At 41.6% G+C, this 20,569-nt stretch overlaps 1 protein-coding gene across 1 annotated transcript in view; it reads right to left on the bottom strand.

Annotated features, from left to right (window-relative positions):
* Positions 1–516: 516 nt before the first annotated feature.
* Positions 517–20,569, bottom strand: part of htr1d (5-hydroxytryptamine (serotonin) receptor 1D, G protein-coupled) — a 38,650-nt gene continuing 18,597 nt past the window's right edge. The window contains exon 2 of the mRNA XM_055862736.1: positions 517–3,230. Coding sequence (XP_055718711.1) covers positions 1,094–2,254 — 1,161 coding nt within the window. The 5' untranslated portion in view covers positions 2,255–3,230 and the 3' untranslated portion in view covers positions 517–1,093. The remainder of the gene's footprint in view (positions 3,231–20,569) is intronic.

Genomic DNA, 20,569 nt, shown 5'->3' with positions numbered 1-20,569 from the left:
CCTGCAATTCTATGCATTTTGTCATAGCTAATGCTGTGTTCCTCTGCTGTAACATTATAACCACATCAATGGGCATGTGTACTGAATGACTGCTTTTGGGACTGTTTGATTCTCTGTGACTGTCTTGCTTTTGTTAGTTAGATTGTTAGTTCTCAAAGATAGTATTATTAAAAAATGTATACACTGCGTGGATAACCTTCCTAATATTGAATTGCACCCCCTATTGCCTTCAGAACAGCCTCAATTCGTTGGGGCATGGAATCTACAAGGCATTCCACAGGCATGCTGGCACATGTTGACTCCAATGTTTCCCACAGCTGTCTCTAGTTGGCTGGATGTCCTTTGGGTGGTGGACTATTCTTGTTACACACAGGAAACTGTTGAGCGTGAAAAACCCAGCAGCATTACAGTTCTTGACACATTCAATACGGACCCCCCCCCCCCACACGCACACACCCCCACACCCAGAGCAAGGTGACAACTCCTCCACACAGAAACAAACGCATACACATAAAGTGCGTAAGACTTCATCTTTATATATTTCTCTATTGTACTGTACCACAGACGTGTTATGGACGATGAGCCTCTGTAATGTGACATTTCTGTGACAACATGCTATGGCTTTTCCAGTACGATGGGAGTTTATAATCCGCTTCTCAGTTATAATCCATGGATCAATCCCCTCATGTCTACCATCCAAAGGAGATCCCAGTCTCATACTGCGTAGTCTCATTCATTTGTCTCAATGTATGAAAAGTCTGTTCTTTTGGGGTCTGTAATATCCAAACCCAAACCCTCATTCATAAGGAGTTTTGTAGTCTGAATGTGTTTTACTCTCTCTTCTTTTAGAAATGCATGCATACATCTGTATTAAGGAAATATCTGAATGAGCTGTGGCACCTCATAAGCTGGTCAATGAAGTTACAATGTACAGAAAAATGTACAGAGACCAAACACAATGAGCATGTGTGTTTACAACATGAACTAATGCAACAGTACAGTGTTTCTATGAATAGGCCCTATATTATCATACCGGTAAGGCGAGAGACTAGGTTATGGATTTAAATTTTGAATGTTCAATCCTCGCATTCCCTCAATAGCATCTCTTGAACTTGATGAGTTTGTGGAAGGCCAGTTTGAACTCGTCATTGAAGGCGGTGTAGATGACGGGATTGATGAGCGAGTTCAGGTAGCCAAGCCAGGTGAACACGTCGAAGAGCACTGGGTGGAACCAGCATTCTTTGCAAATGGCCAGTACCAGGGTACCCACAAAGAAAGGCAGCCAGCACACGATGAAGGCTCCCAGGATGATGCCCAGCGTCTTGGTGGCCTTCTTCTCCCGAGCGGCGCACAGACGCTTCCTCTCCAGCACGCTGTCTGCCAGCTTCACCTTCACGCTATTGAAGAGAGGCGACCCACCTCTGCCTCCTCCTCCACCTCCGCTGGTTCCCCCTCCGGGTTGCAGGTGGCTCTCCTGGTTGGAGGCGGAAGAGTTGATGGAGCAGAGGGAGGAGCCGGCTGAAGTCTGGATGAGATGGGCTGTGGTGAAACGCTTGCCGGACGACACCGGAGTCTTGAAGATGCGCGAGCGGGCGGCCACGTAGATCCGGCCATAGAGGATGATCAGCAGCACGGTGGGCACGTAGAAGGCCCCAAAGGTGGAGTAGAGCGTGTAGGAGATCTGGTCCGTGTTTACCAGGCACTCCATCACTTCCTCGTTGGCCTTGGCCTGCCTCCAGAACAGCGGCGGTATGGAGATAGAGATGGAGATCACCCACACCACCGCTATCATCAGGCCCGCTCGACGCATCGTCCGGCGCTTGGAGTACTCCAGGGCATCAGTGATGGCCCAGTAGCGGTCCAGCGCGATGACACACAGGTGCAGGATGGAGGCGGTGCAAAAGGTGATGTCTGATGACAGCCAGATGTCGCAGACGATCTGCCCCAGGGACCAAGTCTTACTCACTGTGTACACAATGCTGATAGGCATGACCAGGATGGACACCAGCAGGTCTGTCACGGCCAGCGAGCCGATCAGAAAATTGGCTGGCGTATGTAGCTTCCGGGTCAGGAAGATGGTGGCTATAACAAAGGCGTTGGACAGTACGGTGGCCAGGGTGATGATGGCCAGGATGGCCGACAGGAAGATCTGCAGACCTAGGAGAATGGCCTCGTCCCAATGTGCCTCTGAAGGTTTGGGGCTCTCTGTGGCATTGGTGAAGATTGAATCAACAGAGCTATTATCCTGATCCATCTCGCCGTTCCCCTGTAACCCTTTGTTCCAGGTCTAGATGAGCCACATCACCTCAATCGATCAGAGCCAACGATTCACTTTGTCTTCTCCGCATGGTAAAGAGGGCTGCATCGATGGATGTCACTGTTGGTTGTCACACGTATCCATGGGACGTGATGGATCCTTTATTCCTTATTTCAGTCTTGAAGACACACTGGGTTATTTGTTTATCTCCGTTTTGATCGTCTCAAAAGTGATGACTGCTATTTAGTTTCATATTAGAGATTTTGGTTATACTCGTACCTTTCAATGCACAACTGTTGGAGTTATTATTTCAGTAGACACACTAATATTGGTTTGACGCTGAAGTCCGGCGGAGGGACGGCAGACGCTGATTTGTATTCTGCTCTGGTCTCATCAAACCTCTGCTTTCTCGCTCGCCCAAGCTCTTATCTCCACTCCAGCCAGGCCGAGCACAACACCCCAGACCACAACTCCATATCAACTGCTGCTTTCATGGTCTCATTCTCTTCAATAACCCTCAGTGAGTCCACACTCAGAGATGATAGTAATACACAGGGTTGGCTCGCTCTGTCCTAGTTTAAAGCTGAACCAGGGGTTATTTAATTTGGTTTCAGAGTCAAAGCCTGGGCGGTCCAGCCGTGTTGATGTTGAGAGTGAGCTAGAATGTTAACATGATCCACATCAAGTGGGGAGTCCTTTTCAACCGGTCCAGTCATGGACAACAAGTCAATATCACTTCTTCATGCCATATGTTTTTGTCTCTGCCATAGAAATTCTCAACTCAATGCGATAAAGGCCAAGGCATTTGCAGACTCCCAGTGAGACGAAGCACAGCATGTGCTGTATTGATTTCCGGTGTGTGTTAACTTTTTTCCTGTCAAATCTTTGTTGGTCAGTTAAGCATTGCGGTTTGAGGTCCAGAGGGGAATAGTACTGCACAGCTTATTCCAGGCTTCTATTACAGCATGACAACCTAAGAAGAGGAAAGAGAGAGACAGAAATTGTGTGCATTAGAAATACATACGAGTCACCATTTCAAACCGCCAACAATCCCACCTACCTAAAGTATCCTACATGCAGTGACACAAGTAAGAATTAGCAATACGTGACCTCGACATCTCTGCAATCTCATGCTATGAGACATATTTCTACCACCTACATCATATACCCTCATTTCAGCCATTGCATCCACGCAAGATTGATATTACAATCTTAGGAGCAGGGCTGTAATGTGAAAGGCATCTCGTATATGCCTATATCATAATGAAATGCAAATTGATGGACCTGTATCACCTTTCTGATTATCGTTTCAAAAGAACCACTGATTGCTCTTACAGGCACAGGATGTGGACAGGTTATGGTATACATGATATGATATGCGGAACGCACTACACCTATACAGTAGTATACCGCCTACGGCACAACGATGACCACTCTGCTCAATACTGGGGCATCACAGGCATCGTACCTAATGTAATGGTAATGTGCCAGCCAAGTCCACAACTGCCAGTTATAAAGAAAATGTGTTATTGAGGGGGAGGAGCAGCAAATGTCATACTACTCTCAGTACACCTGCCCGCAGTACCTTACATTGCAAAACGTAATTATTGGCACACAAAGTCACAAGTTGAATCCATTATTCTCTGTAATGAAGATCTATATGGCAAGACATTGGCTGAGGAAACCACAAATGACAGAAAAAAGCTATTAAGACTCCTCACTCCCTCAACAATCTTTGCTTTGAATGAGGGAATCCCAGAAGGAGAAAGCACTTAGCAGGACACAAAACCCCCCTGCTGTGGTAATCCCTGGGGGAAAAATATAGCATTTGTTTACATCTGGATATAATTTTGACATTTAACATCAGATATGCCAAGTCCTTAGATTGTTTTGCATATTCAAGAGGATTTTAATACATGGATTATTTGATTCAAATTATTAAATTTAATAGCCACTGCCACTGACACAGGGCAACATGCCACTAAGTGCCTGTCTCATTAAAGGCTCCAATAGAGGGAACCACTAGGATGCATGAGGGACTAGAACTGACAGGTTGATGACGTGACACCATTTAATCCGGGTCTCTCAGGTGAACACAATCCGTCAGACCCTATGCATGCTGGTCATTGAAAATATGGTGAGGTCATACAATAAGTTTTGTAGTGATTACTATGTTGTTGATGTAAACAATATTTGTTGGTCTGTGGTGGGTAATGAGGAGCAACCAGACACTGTACTTGGCACATTTTTGAAATTGCTTATTCCAGTTACTAATAAGCATGCACCTATTAAGAAAATGACTGTAAAAACTGTTAAATCCCAGTGGATTGATGAGGAATTGAAAAATTGTTTAGTTTAGAGGGATGAGGCAAAAGGAACGTCAAATAAGTCTGGCTGCACAACCGATTGGCAAATGTACTGCATATTGAGAAATCATGTGACTAAACTGAATAAAAAGAATAAGAAACTACGCTATGAAACAAAGATAAATGAGATAAAGAATGATAGTAAAAAGCTTTGGAGCACCTTAAATTCAATTTTGTGCAAAAAGGCTAACTCAGCTCCATCATTCATTGAATCAGATGGCTCATTCATCACAAAACCCACTGATATTGCCAATTACTTTAATGATTTTTTTAATGGCAAGATTAGCAAATTTAGGCATGACATGCCAGCAACAAACGCTGACTCTACACATCCAAGTAAAACTGATCAAATTATTTCCGTGAAGTGAGTGTGGAAGAAGTGGGGAAATTATTGTTGTCTATCAACAATGACAAGCCCCCGGGATTTGACAACTTGGATGGAAAACTACTGAGGATAATAGCGGACGATATTGTCACTCCTATTTGCCATATCTTCAAACTAAGCCCACTAGAAAGTGTGTGCCCTCAGGCCTGGAGGGAAGCAAAAGTAATTCCGCTACCCAAGAATAGTAAAGCCCCCTTTACTGGCCCAAATCGCCGACCAATCAGCCTGTTACCAACCCTTAGTAAACTTTTGGGAAAAAAATGTGTTTTAAGAGATACAATGCTATTTTACTGTAAACAAATTAACAACAGACTTTCAGCATGCTTATAGGGAAGGACATTCAACAAGCACAGCACTTACACAAATGACTGATGATTGGCTGAGAGAAATGTATGATTTAAAGACTTCAATGCGGCTTTTGACATTAATGATCATATTCTGCTGTTGGAAAAACGTATGTATTATGGCTTTACACCCACTGCTATATTGTGGATTATGTTGGAGAGGCTTCCAATAAGGAACACCCTCTGTGTTCTGTCTAACAGACCACTATCTCCAGGTAGAATCCCCAGAGCAGCTGTCTAGGCCCCTTACTTTTATCAATCTTTTCTAATGACATGCCACTGGCCTTGAGTAAAGCCAGTGTGGCTATGTATGCGGATGACTCAACACTATACACGTCAGCTACTACCGCAAATTAAATCACTGTAACACTTAACAAAGAGCTGCAGTTAGTTTCAGAATGGCTGGCAAAGAATAACTTAGTCCTAAATATTTAAAAAACTAAAAGCATTGTATTTGGGACAAATCATTCACTAAACCATAAACCTCTACTAAATCTGGTAATTAATAATGTGGAAATTGAGCAAGTTGAGGTGACTAAAATGCTTGGAGTAACATTGTAAACTGTCATGGTCAAAACATTTTTAATACAGCAGTAGCTGTATGGACAGAAGTCTGTCCATAATAAAGCGCTGCTCTGCCTTTTTACAACACTATCAACAAGGCAGGTCCTATAGGCTCTAGTTTTGTTGCAACTGGACTACTGTGGTCAAGAGGAACCTCGGAAAATTACAATTGGCTCAGAACAGGGCAGCATGGCTGGCCCTTAAATGTACACGGAGAGCTAACATTAATAATATGCATGTACATCTCTCATGGCTCAAAGTTGAGGAGAGATTTTTTATTTTATTTTATTTTACCGTTATTTTACCAGGTAAGTTGACTGAGAACACGTTCTCATTTGCAGCAACGACCTGGGGAATAGTTACAGGGGAGAGGAGGGGGATGAATGAGCCAATTGTAAACTGGGGATTATTAGGTGACCATGATGGTTTGAGGGCCAGATTGGGAATTTAGCCAGGACACCGGGGTTAACACCCCTACTCTTACGATAAGGGCCATGGGATCTTTAATGACCTCAGAGAGTCAGGACACCCGTTTAACGTCCCATCCGAAAGACGGCACCCTACACAGGGCAGTGTCCCCAATCACTGCCCTGGGGCATTGGGATATTTTTTTAGACCAGAGGAAAGAGTGCCTCCTACTGGCCCTCCAACACCACTTCCAGCAGCATCTGGTCTCCCATCCAGGGACTGACCAGGACCAACCCTGCTTAGCTTCAGAAGCAAGCCTGCAGCGGTATGCAGGGTGGTATGCTGCTGGATAAACTTCATCATTACTTGTTTTTGTAAAACGTGTTGACATGCTTAATGCACCGAGGTGTCTGTTTTACTACTAGCACTAAGCTCAGACACCCATGCATACCTCACAAGACATGCCACCAAAGGTCTCCTCTCAATCCTCAAGTCAAGAAAAGACTATTGGAGACGCACAGTACTACATAGAGCCATGACTACATCAAACTATTTTCCATATCAGGTAACTGATGCAAGCAGTAGAATCGCCTTTTAAAAAATATTAAAAAACACCTTTTGGAACAGCAGGGACTGTAAAGAGGCACACATGATAAGACACACACTCTACACACGTAGACATGGAAGTTGTATTGTAAATATGTGATAGTGGAGTAGTGGCCTGAGGGAACACACTAAATGTACTGGGTAAAGTGTTATGAAATTTAATGTCATGTAATATTTTAAACTGTATATATCTGTCTTAATGTTGCTGGACCCCAGGAAGAGTGGCTGCTGCCAATGGGGATCCTTAACAAATACAAATATGCCTGAAATAACCCAGCTGCAAAATGGATACTTCTAATTTGGTGGATTTTGAAAGAAAACAATATGGCTACAAAACAAAAGTCATTCATCACAAGAACGAGAGGGATTTGAAATATCAAATTAATGTAACAGGCTAGCATTAACAAGTCCCGTGTGATAACTCAAAGCTTATAGTTTTTCTTGTTGTTTATTTCCAGAAAGAATTTCATGTTTTTGTGACCCCACCAGTTTTGAAACGTGGCTGAAAATAAGGAACGGAGCTTCACTGACGAGGTGGTTGAGATTTGGCACCGACAGTTTGTTTAATTAGAGCGCTGAATGAGTGTTAAGGTATGTCTACTCCTGTCGTTTCACAGTTGCACATCCTTGCACAGTACCAAATGACAGCCCAGGGAGATTGAACTGTGCATGTTTCATCCTGATATGACACAGTAAATCACCTCCATTTGTAGAATAGTGGTGATTGACAAGTAGCCACTAGAGGAGATTACGGTTTTATAATAGTGTGACAAAATAACAAGCATTTTGGATTAATTTGCAGAGATCTTTTGCCTCTTGCTGTTTGCAAGAAGCGTAGGTGTGTGGGAATAAATAGTCTAAGCATACATCTCTAGCAAGTCAGAGAATTATTAATAATGTATGCCTAATTTCTATAGCTAATCTCCATGGAGATGCCAATGAGTCTAAGGAGGAAGCTGGCTGCCGTACTTCAGAGAAGACGTGTAGATGGAGATGCCAATGAGTCTGAGGAGGATGCTGGCGCCCGTACTTCAGAGAGGACGTGTAGATGGAGATGCCAATGAGTCTGAGGAGGAAGTTGGCTAACGTACTTCAGAGAGGACGTGTAGATGGAGATGCCAATGAGTCTGAGGAGGAAGTTGGCTAACGTACTTCAGAGAGGACGTGTAGATGGAGATGCCAATGAGTCTGAGGAGGAAGTTGGCTGCCGTACTTCAGAGAGGACGTGTAGATGGAGATGCCAATGAGTCTGAGGAGGAAGTTGGCTGCCGTACTTCAGAGAGGACGTGTAGATGGAGATGCCAATGAGTCTGAGGAGGAAGTTGGCTGCCGTACTTCAGAGAGGACGTGTAGATGGAGATGCCAATGAGTCTGAGGAGGAAGTTGGCTGCCGTACTTCAGAGAGGACGTGTAGATGGAGATGCCAATGAGTCTGAGGAGGAAGTTGGCTGCCGTACTTCAGAGAGGACGTGTAGATGGAGATGCCAATGAGTCTGAGGAGGAAGTTGGCTGCCGTACTTCAGAGAGGACGTGTAGATGGAGATGCCAATGAGTCTGAGGAGGAAGTTGGCTGCCGTACTTCAGAGAGGACGTGTAGATGGAGATGCCAATGAGTCTGAGGAGGATGCTGGCGCCCGTACTTCAGAGAGGACGTGTAGATGGAGATGCCAATGAGTCTGAGGAGGAAGTTGGCTGCCGTACTTCAGAGAGGACGTGTAGATGGAGATGCCAATGAGTCTGAGGAGGAAGTTGGCTGCCGTACTTCAGAGAGGACGTGTAGATGGAGATGCCAATGAGTCTGAGGAGGAAGTTGGCTGCCGTACTTCAGAGAGGACGTGTAGATGGAGATGCCAATGAGTCTGAGGAGGAAGTTGGCTCCCGTACTTCAGAGAGGACGTGTAGATGGAGATGCCAATGAGTCTGAGGAGGAAGTTGGCTGCCGTACTTCAGAGAGGACGTGTAGATGGAGATGCCAATGAGTCTGAGGAGGAAGTTGGCTGCCGTACTTCAGAGAGGACGTGTAGATGGAGATGCCAATGAGTCTGAGGAGGAAGTTGGCTGCCGTACTTCAGAGAGGACGTGTAGATGGAGATGCCAATGAGTCTGAGGAGGAAGTTGGCTGCCGTACTTCAGAGAGGACGTGTAGATGGAGATGCCAATGAGTCTGAGGAGGAAGTTGGCTGCCGTACTTCAGAGAGGACGTGTAGATGGAGATGCCAATGAGTCTGAGGAGGAAGATGGCTGCCGTACTTCAGAGAGGACGTGTAGATGGAGATGCCAATGAGTCTGAGGAGGAAGTTGGCTGCCGTACTTCAGAGAGGACGTGTAGATGGAGATGCCAATGAGTCTGAGGAGGAAGTTGGCTGCCGTACTTCAGAGAGGACGTGTAGATGGAGATGCCAATGAGTCTGAGGAGGAAGTTGGCTGCCGTACTTCAGAGAGGACGTGTAGATGGAGATGCCAATGAGTCTGAGGAGGAAGATGGCTGCCGTACTTCAGAGAGGACGTGTAGATGGAGATGCCAATGAGTCTGAGGAGGAAGTTGGCTGCCGTACTTCAGAGAGGACGTGTAGATGGAGATGCCAATGAGTCTGAGGAGGAAGTTGGCTGCCGTACTTCAGAGAGGACGTGTAGATGGAGATGCCAATGAGTCTGAGGAGGAAGTTGGCTGCCGTACTTCAGAGAGGACGTGTAGATGGAGATGCCAATGAGTCTGAGGAGGATGCTGGCGCCCGTACTTCAGAGAGGACGTGTAGATGGAGATGCCAATGAGTCTGAGGAGGAAGTTGGCTGCCGTACTTCAGAGAGGACGTGTAGATGGAGATGCCAATGAGTCTGAGGAGGAAGTTGGCTGCCGTACTTCAGAGAGGACGTGTAGATGGAGATGCCAATGAGTCTGAGGAGGAAGTTGGCTGCCGTACTTCAGAGAGGACGTGTAGATGGAGATGCCAATGAGTCTGAGGAGGAAGTTGGCTGCCGTACTTCAGAGAGGACGTGTAGATGGAGATGCCAATGAGTCTGAGGAGGAAGTTGGCTGCCGTACTTCAGAGAGGACGTGTAGATGGAGATGCCAATGAGTCTGAGGAGGAAGTTGGCTCCCGTACTTCAGAGAGGACGTGTAGATGGAGATGCCAATGAGTCTGAGGAGGAAGTTGGCTGCCGTACTTCAGAGAGGACGTGTAGATGGAGATGCCAATGAGTCTGAGGAGGAAGTTGGCTGCCGTACTTCAGAGAGGACGTGTAGATGGAGATGCCAATGAGTCTGAGGAGGAAGTTGGCTGCCGTACTTCAGAGAGGACGTGTAGATGGAGATGCCAATGAGTCTGAGGAGGAAGTTGGCTCCCGTACTTCAGAGAGGACGTGTAGATGGAGATGCCAATGAGTCTGAGGAGGAAGTTGGCTGCCGTACTTCAGAGAGGACGTGTAGATGGAGATGCCAATGAGTCTGAGGAGGAAGTTGGCTGCCGTACTTCAGAGAGGACGTGTAGATGGAGATGCCAATGAGTCTGAGGAGGAAGTTGGCTGCCGTACTTCAGAGAGGACGTGTAGATGGAGATGCCAATGAGTCTGAGGAGGAAGTTGGCTGCCGTACTTCAGAGAGGACGTGTAGATGGAGATGCCAATGAGTCTGAGGAGGAAGTTGGCTGCCGTACTTCAGAGAGGACGTGTAGATGGAGATGCCAATGAGTCTGAGGAGGATGCTGGCGCCCGTACTTCAGAGAGGACGTGTAGATGGAGATGCCAATGAGTCTGAGGAGGAAGTTGGCTGCCGTACTTCAGAGAGGACGTGTAGATGGAGATACCAATGAGTCTGAGGAGGAAGTTGGCTGCCGTACTTCAGAGAGGACGTGTAGATGGAGATGCCAATGAGTCTGAGGAGGAAGTTGGCTGCCGTACTTCAGAGAGGACGTGTAGATGGAGATGCCAATGAGTCTGAGGAGGAAGTTGGCTGCCGTACTTCAGAGAGGACGTGTAGATGGAGATGCCAATGAGTCTGAGGAGGATGCTGGCGCCCGTACTTCAGAGAGGACGTGTAGATGGAGATGCCAATGAGTCTGAGGAGGAAGTTGGCTGCCGTACTTCAGAGAGGACGTGTAGATGGAGATGCCAATGAGTCTGAGGAGGAAGTTGGCTGCCGTACTTCAGAGAGGACGTGTAGATGGAGATGCCAATGAGTCTGAGGAGGAAGTTGGCTGCCGTACTTCAGAGAGGACGTGTAGATGGAGATGCCAATGAGTCTGAGGAGGATGCTGGCGCCCGTACTTCAGAGAGGACGTGTAGATGGAGATGCCAATGAGTCTGAGGAGGAAGTTGGCTGCCGTACTTCAGAGAGGACGTGTAGATGGAGATGCCAATGAGTCTGAGGAGGAAGTTGGCTCCCGTACTTCAGAGAGGACGTGTAGATGGAGATGCCAATGAGTCTGAGGAGGAAGTTGGCTGCCGTACTTCAGAGAGGACGTGTAGATGGAGATGCCAATGAGTCTGAGGAGGAAGTTGGCTGCCGTACTTCAGAGAGGACGTGTAGATGGAGATCTGATTCAAATCAATGCACGCTAAAAAAAAAACGCTATGTTACACTTTGAACTATGGGAGTCTTTCCCCATATGCAAAGTGATGTGACATTTCACAGACAAAATAGACACTCAAGAGTTTTAAGTAATTACAACGATGCATATCATATGTTTTGCTTTGGAGGGTATTTGCTTTATACTTTTATATATTGTAAATACTGATATATTGTAGATATATATATATATATATATATATATATATATATATATTGTTTGATTCTGTACAGAGGGTGAAAAAACAACAACAAAATGTCTTGTATCAGAGATACAATCAATTCTCAAGGTGTCTAAACCCAATTTACTACCAATTGAGCTGGACATACTGTATAAGTTCTCAGCGCAGTCACCCCGAGACAAGGCAGAGGAAAAATGGAGACTCCGGCGCTGCTAAAGTGTCCATTGTGCCAGAGTCAGATAGAGACAGTCTTGGTGGTGAAGTGCCTTATGATACATCTAGGAGGGACGTTGCTTTCTGCTCTTTTCAATTACTTCGGCAAACTGAATAAAACCCTGTCTAACAGAAGCAAAGGCAGGGCACAGTTTATCTGGAGAGATGAGATTCCACTGTAATTCATTTAGCGGAGAGCTTTAGGGGCCAGACAGACCACAAAAACCAATATTAACGGTGACTGAGAGGGATTTAAAGGATTTAGAGGGCAGAGAATTTCCATGTGGGGAATAGGGCTCAGGTCTAAAGGTACAAGGTTTTAATTTGGTTCAGTTGTGTGGGTGAGGCTTAAACCTAGCACTCACAATGCTATCATCCCACTGTTGCCATGATGTACAATGAGTTAGGTAACCTACATTTTGCCTTGATTGTGAGGAGTTTAAATAATGGAATAAAGTTATTAGCATGATTCACAGGAGCTTTGCAGAGAAGAAAATTAAGATATTATTTAGCGCCATGATAAGTCACTAAAGCCTTAAATCCCTATCTGGGATTTAAACCTGTCACCTATCAAAACACTGACTTCTGAGCTGGTTACAACTAAAGATGGTAGCTCTGTCCTTTAGTCTTGTCAGGTCTATGGTATTGTCTACAGCAGCATAGTCCACTGTAGTCTAGCCTACTACAGTATAGTCTACCACAGTATAGTCTACTACAGTATAATCTAAAACAATATAGTTTACTAGAGTATATTCTACTGCAGTATAGTCGAGTACAGTATAGTCTACTACGGTATAGCCTACTACAGTATAATATACTACAGTATAGTCTACTACAGTATAGTCTACTACAGTATAGCCCACTAGAGTATATTCTACTGCAGTATAGTCTACTGCAGTATAATCTACTACAGTATAGTCCACTAGAGTATATTCTACTGCAGTATAGTCTACTACAGTATATTCTACTACAGTATAGTCTACTGAATTATAGTATATTCTACTACTATATAGTCTACTACAGTATAGTCTACTGAATTATAGTACAGTCTACTACTATATAGTCTACTACAGTATAGTCTACTACAGTAAAGAATACTACAGCATATTCAACTACAGTATAGTCTACAACAGTAAAGTAAACCTACTCAAGTAAAGTAAACCTACTCAGGGATAATTTACTACAGTATGGTATAGTCTACTACAGTATATTCTACATCATTGTAGTGTACTGAATTATAGTATACTAAAGTATGGTCTACTACAGTATAGTTTACTACAGTATAGTATACTACAGTACAGCCTACAACATTCAAGTCCACTACAGTATAGCATACTACAGGATAGCATATTACAGTATAATATACTACAGTATAGTATAGTCTACCATGGTATAGCCTACTACAGTTTAGCCTACTACAGATAATCTACTACAGTATAGTATAGTCCACTACCGTAAAGTCTACTACATTATAATATAACACACTCTATTCTACTACACTGTAGCCAACTACCGTATAATATACTACAGAATAGTATAGGCTACGATAGTATAGCCTACGACAGTATAGCCTACTACAGTATACACTACTACAGCATAGTACAGTCTACAACAGTATAGTTGCCTAAAGTATATTCTACTACAATATAGCCTACTACAGTTTAGTATACCACATGGTTGCATAGTACAGTATAGCCTAAAACAGAATAACATACTACAGTATAGCACACTACAGTATAATATACTACAGTATAGTACAGACTACTAGAGTATAGTCTACTACAGTACACACTACTGCATTATAGTCTACTACAGTATAATCTACTACAGTATAGTATAGTCTACTACAGTATTGTCTATGATAGTATAATCTACTACAGTATGGTATAGTCAAACTACAGTTTAGCCTACTGAATAATATGATCTTCCACTACTATATGGTCAACTTCAGTAGACTATATGTAGTCTACTACAGTATAGCGTACTACAGTATATTCAAATACAGTATAGTGTACTAAAGTATCATCTACTACAGTATCATTTTATACAATATAGTCTACTAAGGTATAGTCTAGTACAATATAATCTACTATAGTATGGAACAGTCTACTACATTATACTATAGTCAGTCTATCTATTACACTATAGTCTACTATAGTATAATCCACCACAGTATGGTATAGTCTACTACAATATAGACTGCTACAGTATAGTCTACTAAAGCATAGTCTAAAACAGTATAATATACCACAGTATATTATAGTACATTATAGCCTATTACAGTACAGTCTACTACATTATAGCCTACAATAGTATACTATACTATGGTATAGCCTACTACAGTATAGTCCACTACAGTATAGTCTAAGATAGTGTAATGAAACAGGCAGGGAGCAGGTCTCGAACCCTCGACCTCCTAGCCCGAGGTCCGGCGCGCTATCGACTGTGCCGCAAAAGCATGCTCAAGCGGCAGAGTCGATTTCCGCGCTTATAAACCCAGGGTCGTTACAATAGTATATCCATTACAATATAGCTTACCGCAGTTTAGTATACCACAGTGTAGCCTACTGCAGTATTATTACGGTATAATATACTACAGTATTGTATAGTCTACTATAGTACAGCATACTACAGTATAGACTGCTACAGTAAAAACCTACCAAATTGTAGTACGTCTACTATAGTATAGCCTACTAGAGTATAGCCTACTACAGTATAGTCTACTACAGTATAGTCTACGGAATTATATTCCACAACAGTATAGCCTACTGCAGTTTAGTCTGCTACAGTATAGCATACTACATTACAGCCTAATACAGTATACTTTACTACAGTATAGTATATTTTACTATAGTATAGCCTACTACAGATAATCTACTACAGTACAGTATAGTCTACTACAGTATAGTCTTCTGCAGCATAGTCTACGACAGCATAGTCTACTGCAGGTGAGCCTAATACAGTATAATCTACTACAGAATAGTATAGTCTACTACAGTATTGTCTACTATAGTAAAACATGCAATATTACATACTAGTACAGTATAAACTACAGTGCAGTCTACTACATTATAGTTTACCACAGCATAGCCTACTATTGTACATTTTACTACAGTATGGTATCTTCTACCACAGTTTATTCTACTACATTATAGTCTAATGAATTATAGTATAGTCTACTACTTTATAGTCTACTACAGCAAAGTCTACTGCAGTATAGAATAAGATAGTATATTTAACTACAGTATAGTCTACACCAGTATAGTCTACTACATTGTAATTGAATACACTGCAGTCTACTGCAATATAGTCTACAACAGTGTAATCTACCATAGTACAGTATAGCCTGCTATAGTACAATATACTACAGTATTGTACTACTAATATACTACAGTATGGTATCTTCTACAACAGTATATTCTACTACAGTATAGTCTACTGAGTTATAGTATAGTCTACTACTGTATACTATACTACAGTAACGTCTACTGAAGTATAGAATATGATAGTATATTTAACTACAGTACAGTCTGCAACAGTATAGGCTATTGCAATATAGCCTACTACAGTATAGCCTCCTACATAATACTATACTACAGTATAGTACTGTCTACTATAGCCTACTATAGAATAAACTGCCACAGTATAGTTTAGCCAACTACAGTATATTCTACTACAGTATGGTCTACTACAGTATAGTCTACTACAGTATAGTCTACTACAGTATAGCCTACTACAGTATATTCTACTATATCATAATCTACTACAGTAAGGTATAGTCTAATACAGTACAGCCTACTACAGTATAGCATACTACTGCATGGCCTTCTACAGTATAGTCTACTACAGTATAATATAACCCACTATAGTCTACTACGGTATAGTCGACTACAGTATAGTCTACTATAGTTTGGAATACTCTACAACACTATAGTCAAATACACTATAATCTACTATAGCATAATACACCACAGGATGGTATAGTCTACTACAATATAGACTACTACAGGATAGTCTAGTGAAGTATATTCTACTACAGTATAACCTACTACAGTATATCATAGTAGAGCATAGCCTACTATAGTACAGTCTACTACGGTATAACCTACTATAGTATGATACACTATAGTGAAGCCTATTACAGTATAGTCTACTACAGTATAGTCTAAGTGTCACGTTCCTGACCTGTTTTCTGTTCTTTTGTATGTGTTAGTCGGTCAGGGCGTGAGTTTGGGTGGGCAGTCTATGTTATGTGTTTCTATGTTGGTTAATGGGTGACCTGATATGGTTCTCAATTAGAGGCAGGTGGTTTTCATTTCCTCTGATTGAGAGCCATCTTAAGGTAGGTGTTTTCACATTGTTTGTGGTGGGTGGTTGTCTCCTGTGTCTGTGTTTGTCACGCCATACGGGACTGTTTCGGTTTGTTTGTCAGTTCGTTCTTTTGTGTAGTCATTTTTCCTGTTCGTGAGTTCTTCGTTTTATGTAAGTTCGCATGTCCAGGTCTGTCTACTCCGTTTTGTTATTTTGTTAGTTATTCAAGTTAGTTCGTTTTTTGTCTTGTTAAATAAATTCATTATGTCCTATTCCAACGCTGCATTTTGGTCGAATCCTTGCTCCTCCTCTTCGGATGAAGAGGAGGAGGAAATCCGTTACACTAAGAGAGTACATTCATTTCAATATAGCCTACTACAGTTTAGTACACTACGGTATAGCCTACTACGTTATAGCCAACTACAGTAAAATACACTACAGTATAGCCTATTAAGGTAAACTATACTACCCTATAGTATAGTCTAGTATAGTATAGCCTACTACAGTAAAGTCTACTTCAGTATAGTCTTTTACAGTATAGTCTACTACAGTATAATCTACTACAGTACAGTGTAATCTACTACAGTATGGTAAAGTCTACTATAGTATAGCCTACTACAGTATAGTCTACTGAAGTGTAGTAGTCAACTACAGTATAATCTACTATAGTAAAGTCTACTACAGTATAGCCTACGGCAGTATAGTCTACTATAGTACAATCTACTACACTATAGTCCACTACACTGTAGTCTAACACAGTATGGGAAAGTCTACTACAGCATAGCCTACTTCAGTAAAGCCTACTACAGTATATCATACACAGTGGTCTACCACTGTATATACTATACTGTATAGTCTACACCAGTATAGTCTACTACAGTATAGTACCATCTACTACAGTATTGTATAGTCTACTACAGTATAGATTACCACAGCATATTCTACGATTGTATAATTTACTACAGTATGGTATAGTCCACCACAATATATTCTACTACAGTATAGTCTACTGAAATATAGTATAGTCTACTACTGTATAGTCTACTACAGCATAGTCTACTGCAGTATAGAGTACGACCGTATATTCAACTACATTATAGTCTACAACAGTATAATCTACTACATTGTAATTTAATACATCATAGTCTACTACAGTATATTCTACTAACGTATAATCATCTATAGTATGTTATAGTCTACTACACTATAGTACTACAGAATAATATACTACAGTATAGTTTAGTTTCCTATAGCCTACGACAGTATAATCTACTACTATAGTTTAGCCTACTACAGTATAGTATAGTCTTATACAATATAGTCTACTACAGTATAGTATAGTTGAATAAAGTTTTTTTTTTTTTTTTTACCATTATTTAACTAGGCACGTCAGTTAAGAATAAATTCTTATTTACAATGATGCCCTACCAAAAGGCAAAAGGCCTCCTGCGGGACAGGGGCCTGGGATTTAAAAAAGAAATACAATTGAAATATAGGACAAAAGCATGACAACAACATGGTAAGACCACAACATGGTAGCAGCACAAAAAGAGGGTACAAACATTATTGGGCAAAGTCAACAGCACAAAGGTCATGAAGGTAGAGACAACAATACATCATACGAAGCAGCCACAACTGTCAGTAAGAGTGTCCATGATAGAGTCAATGAATTAAGAGATTGAGATAAAACTGTCCAGTTAGTCTACATTATATTCCACTAAAGTATAGCCTACAACAGTATAGTCTACATAAGTATATTATAGTCTAATACAGTATAGCCTACTACAGTATAGTCTACTACAGTATATTCTACTACAGTATAGTCTCCTACAGTATAGCCTACTGCAGTTTAATCTACTACAGCATTGCCTATTCTAGTATAGTATACTATAGTATAGCCTATAACACTATAGTCTACTACAGTATAGTCTACAACAGCATACTCTACTACAGTATAGTCCACTACAGTATAGCCCACTACAGTATAGCCTACTATAGTATAACATACTACATTGCAGTCTACTGCAGTATAATCTACTACAGAATAGAATACGACACTATATTCAACTACATTATAGTCTACAACAGTATGGACTACTACAAAATTATATACTACAGTATAGTAGTGTACTATAGCCTACTATAGTATAATCTGCTATAGTATTGTATAATCTACTACAGTATAGTCTACTACAGTATATTTTACGATAGTATAATCTACTACAGTATGGTATAGTCTACAAATATTTTGCCTACTTCAGTATAGTCTACTGAAGTATAGTGCAGTCCACCACAGTATAGTCTAGTACAGTATAGTCTACTACAGTGTAGCCTGCCACAGTAGTATATTGTACAGCATTATAGTATATTACAATATCGCCCACTACAGTATAGCCCACTACATATTTATATACTACAGTATAGTCTACTATAGCCTACTACAGTATACTCTACTATAGCATGGTATAATCTACTACGGTATAGTCTGCTACAGTTTAGTATACTACAGTATAGCCTGCTACAGTATAATGTACTACAGTATACACTACTATAGTATAGCCTACTATAGTATACCTACTACAGTTTCATATAGACTACTACAGTATAGTCTACTATAGTATAATCTACTACAGTATGGTATAGTCTACTACAGTATATCCTACTACAGTATAGGCTACTATATCATAATCTACTGCGGTATGGTATAGTCTACTACAGTATAGTCTTCTGAAGGATAGTATAGTCTAATACAGTATAGTCTACTACAGTATATGCCACTGAAGTATAGTATAGTCTAGTCTAATACAGTATAGTCTACGAAAGTATAGCATTCTACAGTACAGTCTACTGAAGTATAGAATAGTCTAATACAGTATAGTCTACTGCAGTACAGTATAGTCTAATACAGTATAGTCTAATACAGTATAGTCTACTACAGTATAGCCTACTACACTATAGCCTATTCCAGTATAGTATATACTACATATACTACAGTATATTCCCCTACATTATTTTCTACTACAGTATAGCATGCTACAGTATAGTCTACTACAGTTTAGTCTACTACATTATAGTATAGTCTGCCACAGTATAGTCTACTACAGTATAGTATGTTATAGTATAGCATTCTACAGTAGCACCTACTACAACATAGTATAGTATACTAGAGTTTAGTCTACTACAGTTTAGTCAACTACAGTATACCCTACTATAGTATAATATACTATAGTATACACTACTGCAGTATAGTCTACTATAATAAAGTCTGCTACAGTATAGCCTAAAACAGTTTAGTATACTACAGTATACTATACTACAGTCATTGCCAAAAGTTTTGAGAAAGACACAAATATTAATTTGCACAAAGTTTGCTGCTTCAGTGTCTTAAGATATTTTTGTCAGATGTTACTATGGAGTACTGAAGAATAATTACAATCATTTCATAAGTGTCAAAGGCTTTTATTGACAATACATGAAGTTGATGAAAAGAGTCAATATTTGCAGTGTTGACCCTTCTTTTCAAGACCTCTGCAATCCACCCTGGCATGCTGTCAATTAACTTCTGGGCCACATCCTGACTGATGGCAGTTTATTCTTGCATAATCAATGCTTGGAGTTTGTCAGAATTTGTGGGTTTTTGTTTGTCCACCCGCCTCTTGAGGATTAAACACAAGTTCTCAATGGGATTAAGGTCTGGGGGGTTTCCTGGCCATGGACCCAAAATATCGATGTTTTGTTCCCCGAGCCACTTAGTTATCACTTTTGCCTCATGGCAAGGTGCTCCATCATGCTGGAAAAGGCATTGTTCGTCACCAAACTGTTCCTGGATGGTTGGGAGAAGTTGCTCTCGGAGGATGTGTTAGTACCATTCTTTATTCATGGCTGTGTTCTTAGGCAAAAATGTGAGTGAGCCCACTCCCTTGGCTGAGAAGCAATCCCATACATGAATGGTCTCAGGATGCTTTACTGTTGGCATGACACAGGACTGATGGTAGCGCTCACCTTGTCTTCTCCGGACAAGCTTTTTTCCGATGCCGCAAACAATCGGAAAGGGGATTCATCAGAGAAAATGACTTTACCCCAGTCCTCAGCAGTCCAATCCCTGTTCCTTTAGCAGAACATCAGTCTGTCCCTGATGTTTTTCCTGGAGAGAAGTGGCTTCTTTGCTGCCCTTCTTGACACCAGGCCATCCTCCAAAAGTCTTCACCTCCCTGTGCGTGCAGATGCACTCACACCTGTCTGCTGCCATTCTTGAGCAAGCTCTGTAATGGCTTGCTGGACTTTCTTAGTCGCCCTGAAGCCTTCTTCACAACAATTGAACCGCTCTCCTTGAAGTTCTTGATATCCGATAAATGTTTAATTTAGGTGC

The sequence above is a fragment of the Salvelinus fontinalis genome, chromosome 15 (assembly GCF_029448725.1).
Source record: "Salvelinus fontinalis isolate EN_2023a chromosome 15, ASM2944872v1, whole genome shotgun sequence".
NCBI classification, from domain to species: Eukaryota; Metazoa; Chordata; class Actinopteri; order Salmoniformes; family Salmonidae; genus Salvelinus; species Salvelinus fontinalis.
The sequence above is the reverse complement of the archived record's forward strand: the minus strand, read 5'-3'. Positions and strand labels throughout refer to the sequence as shown.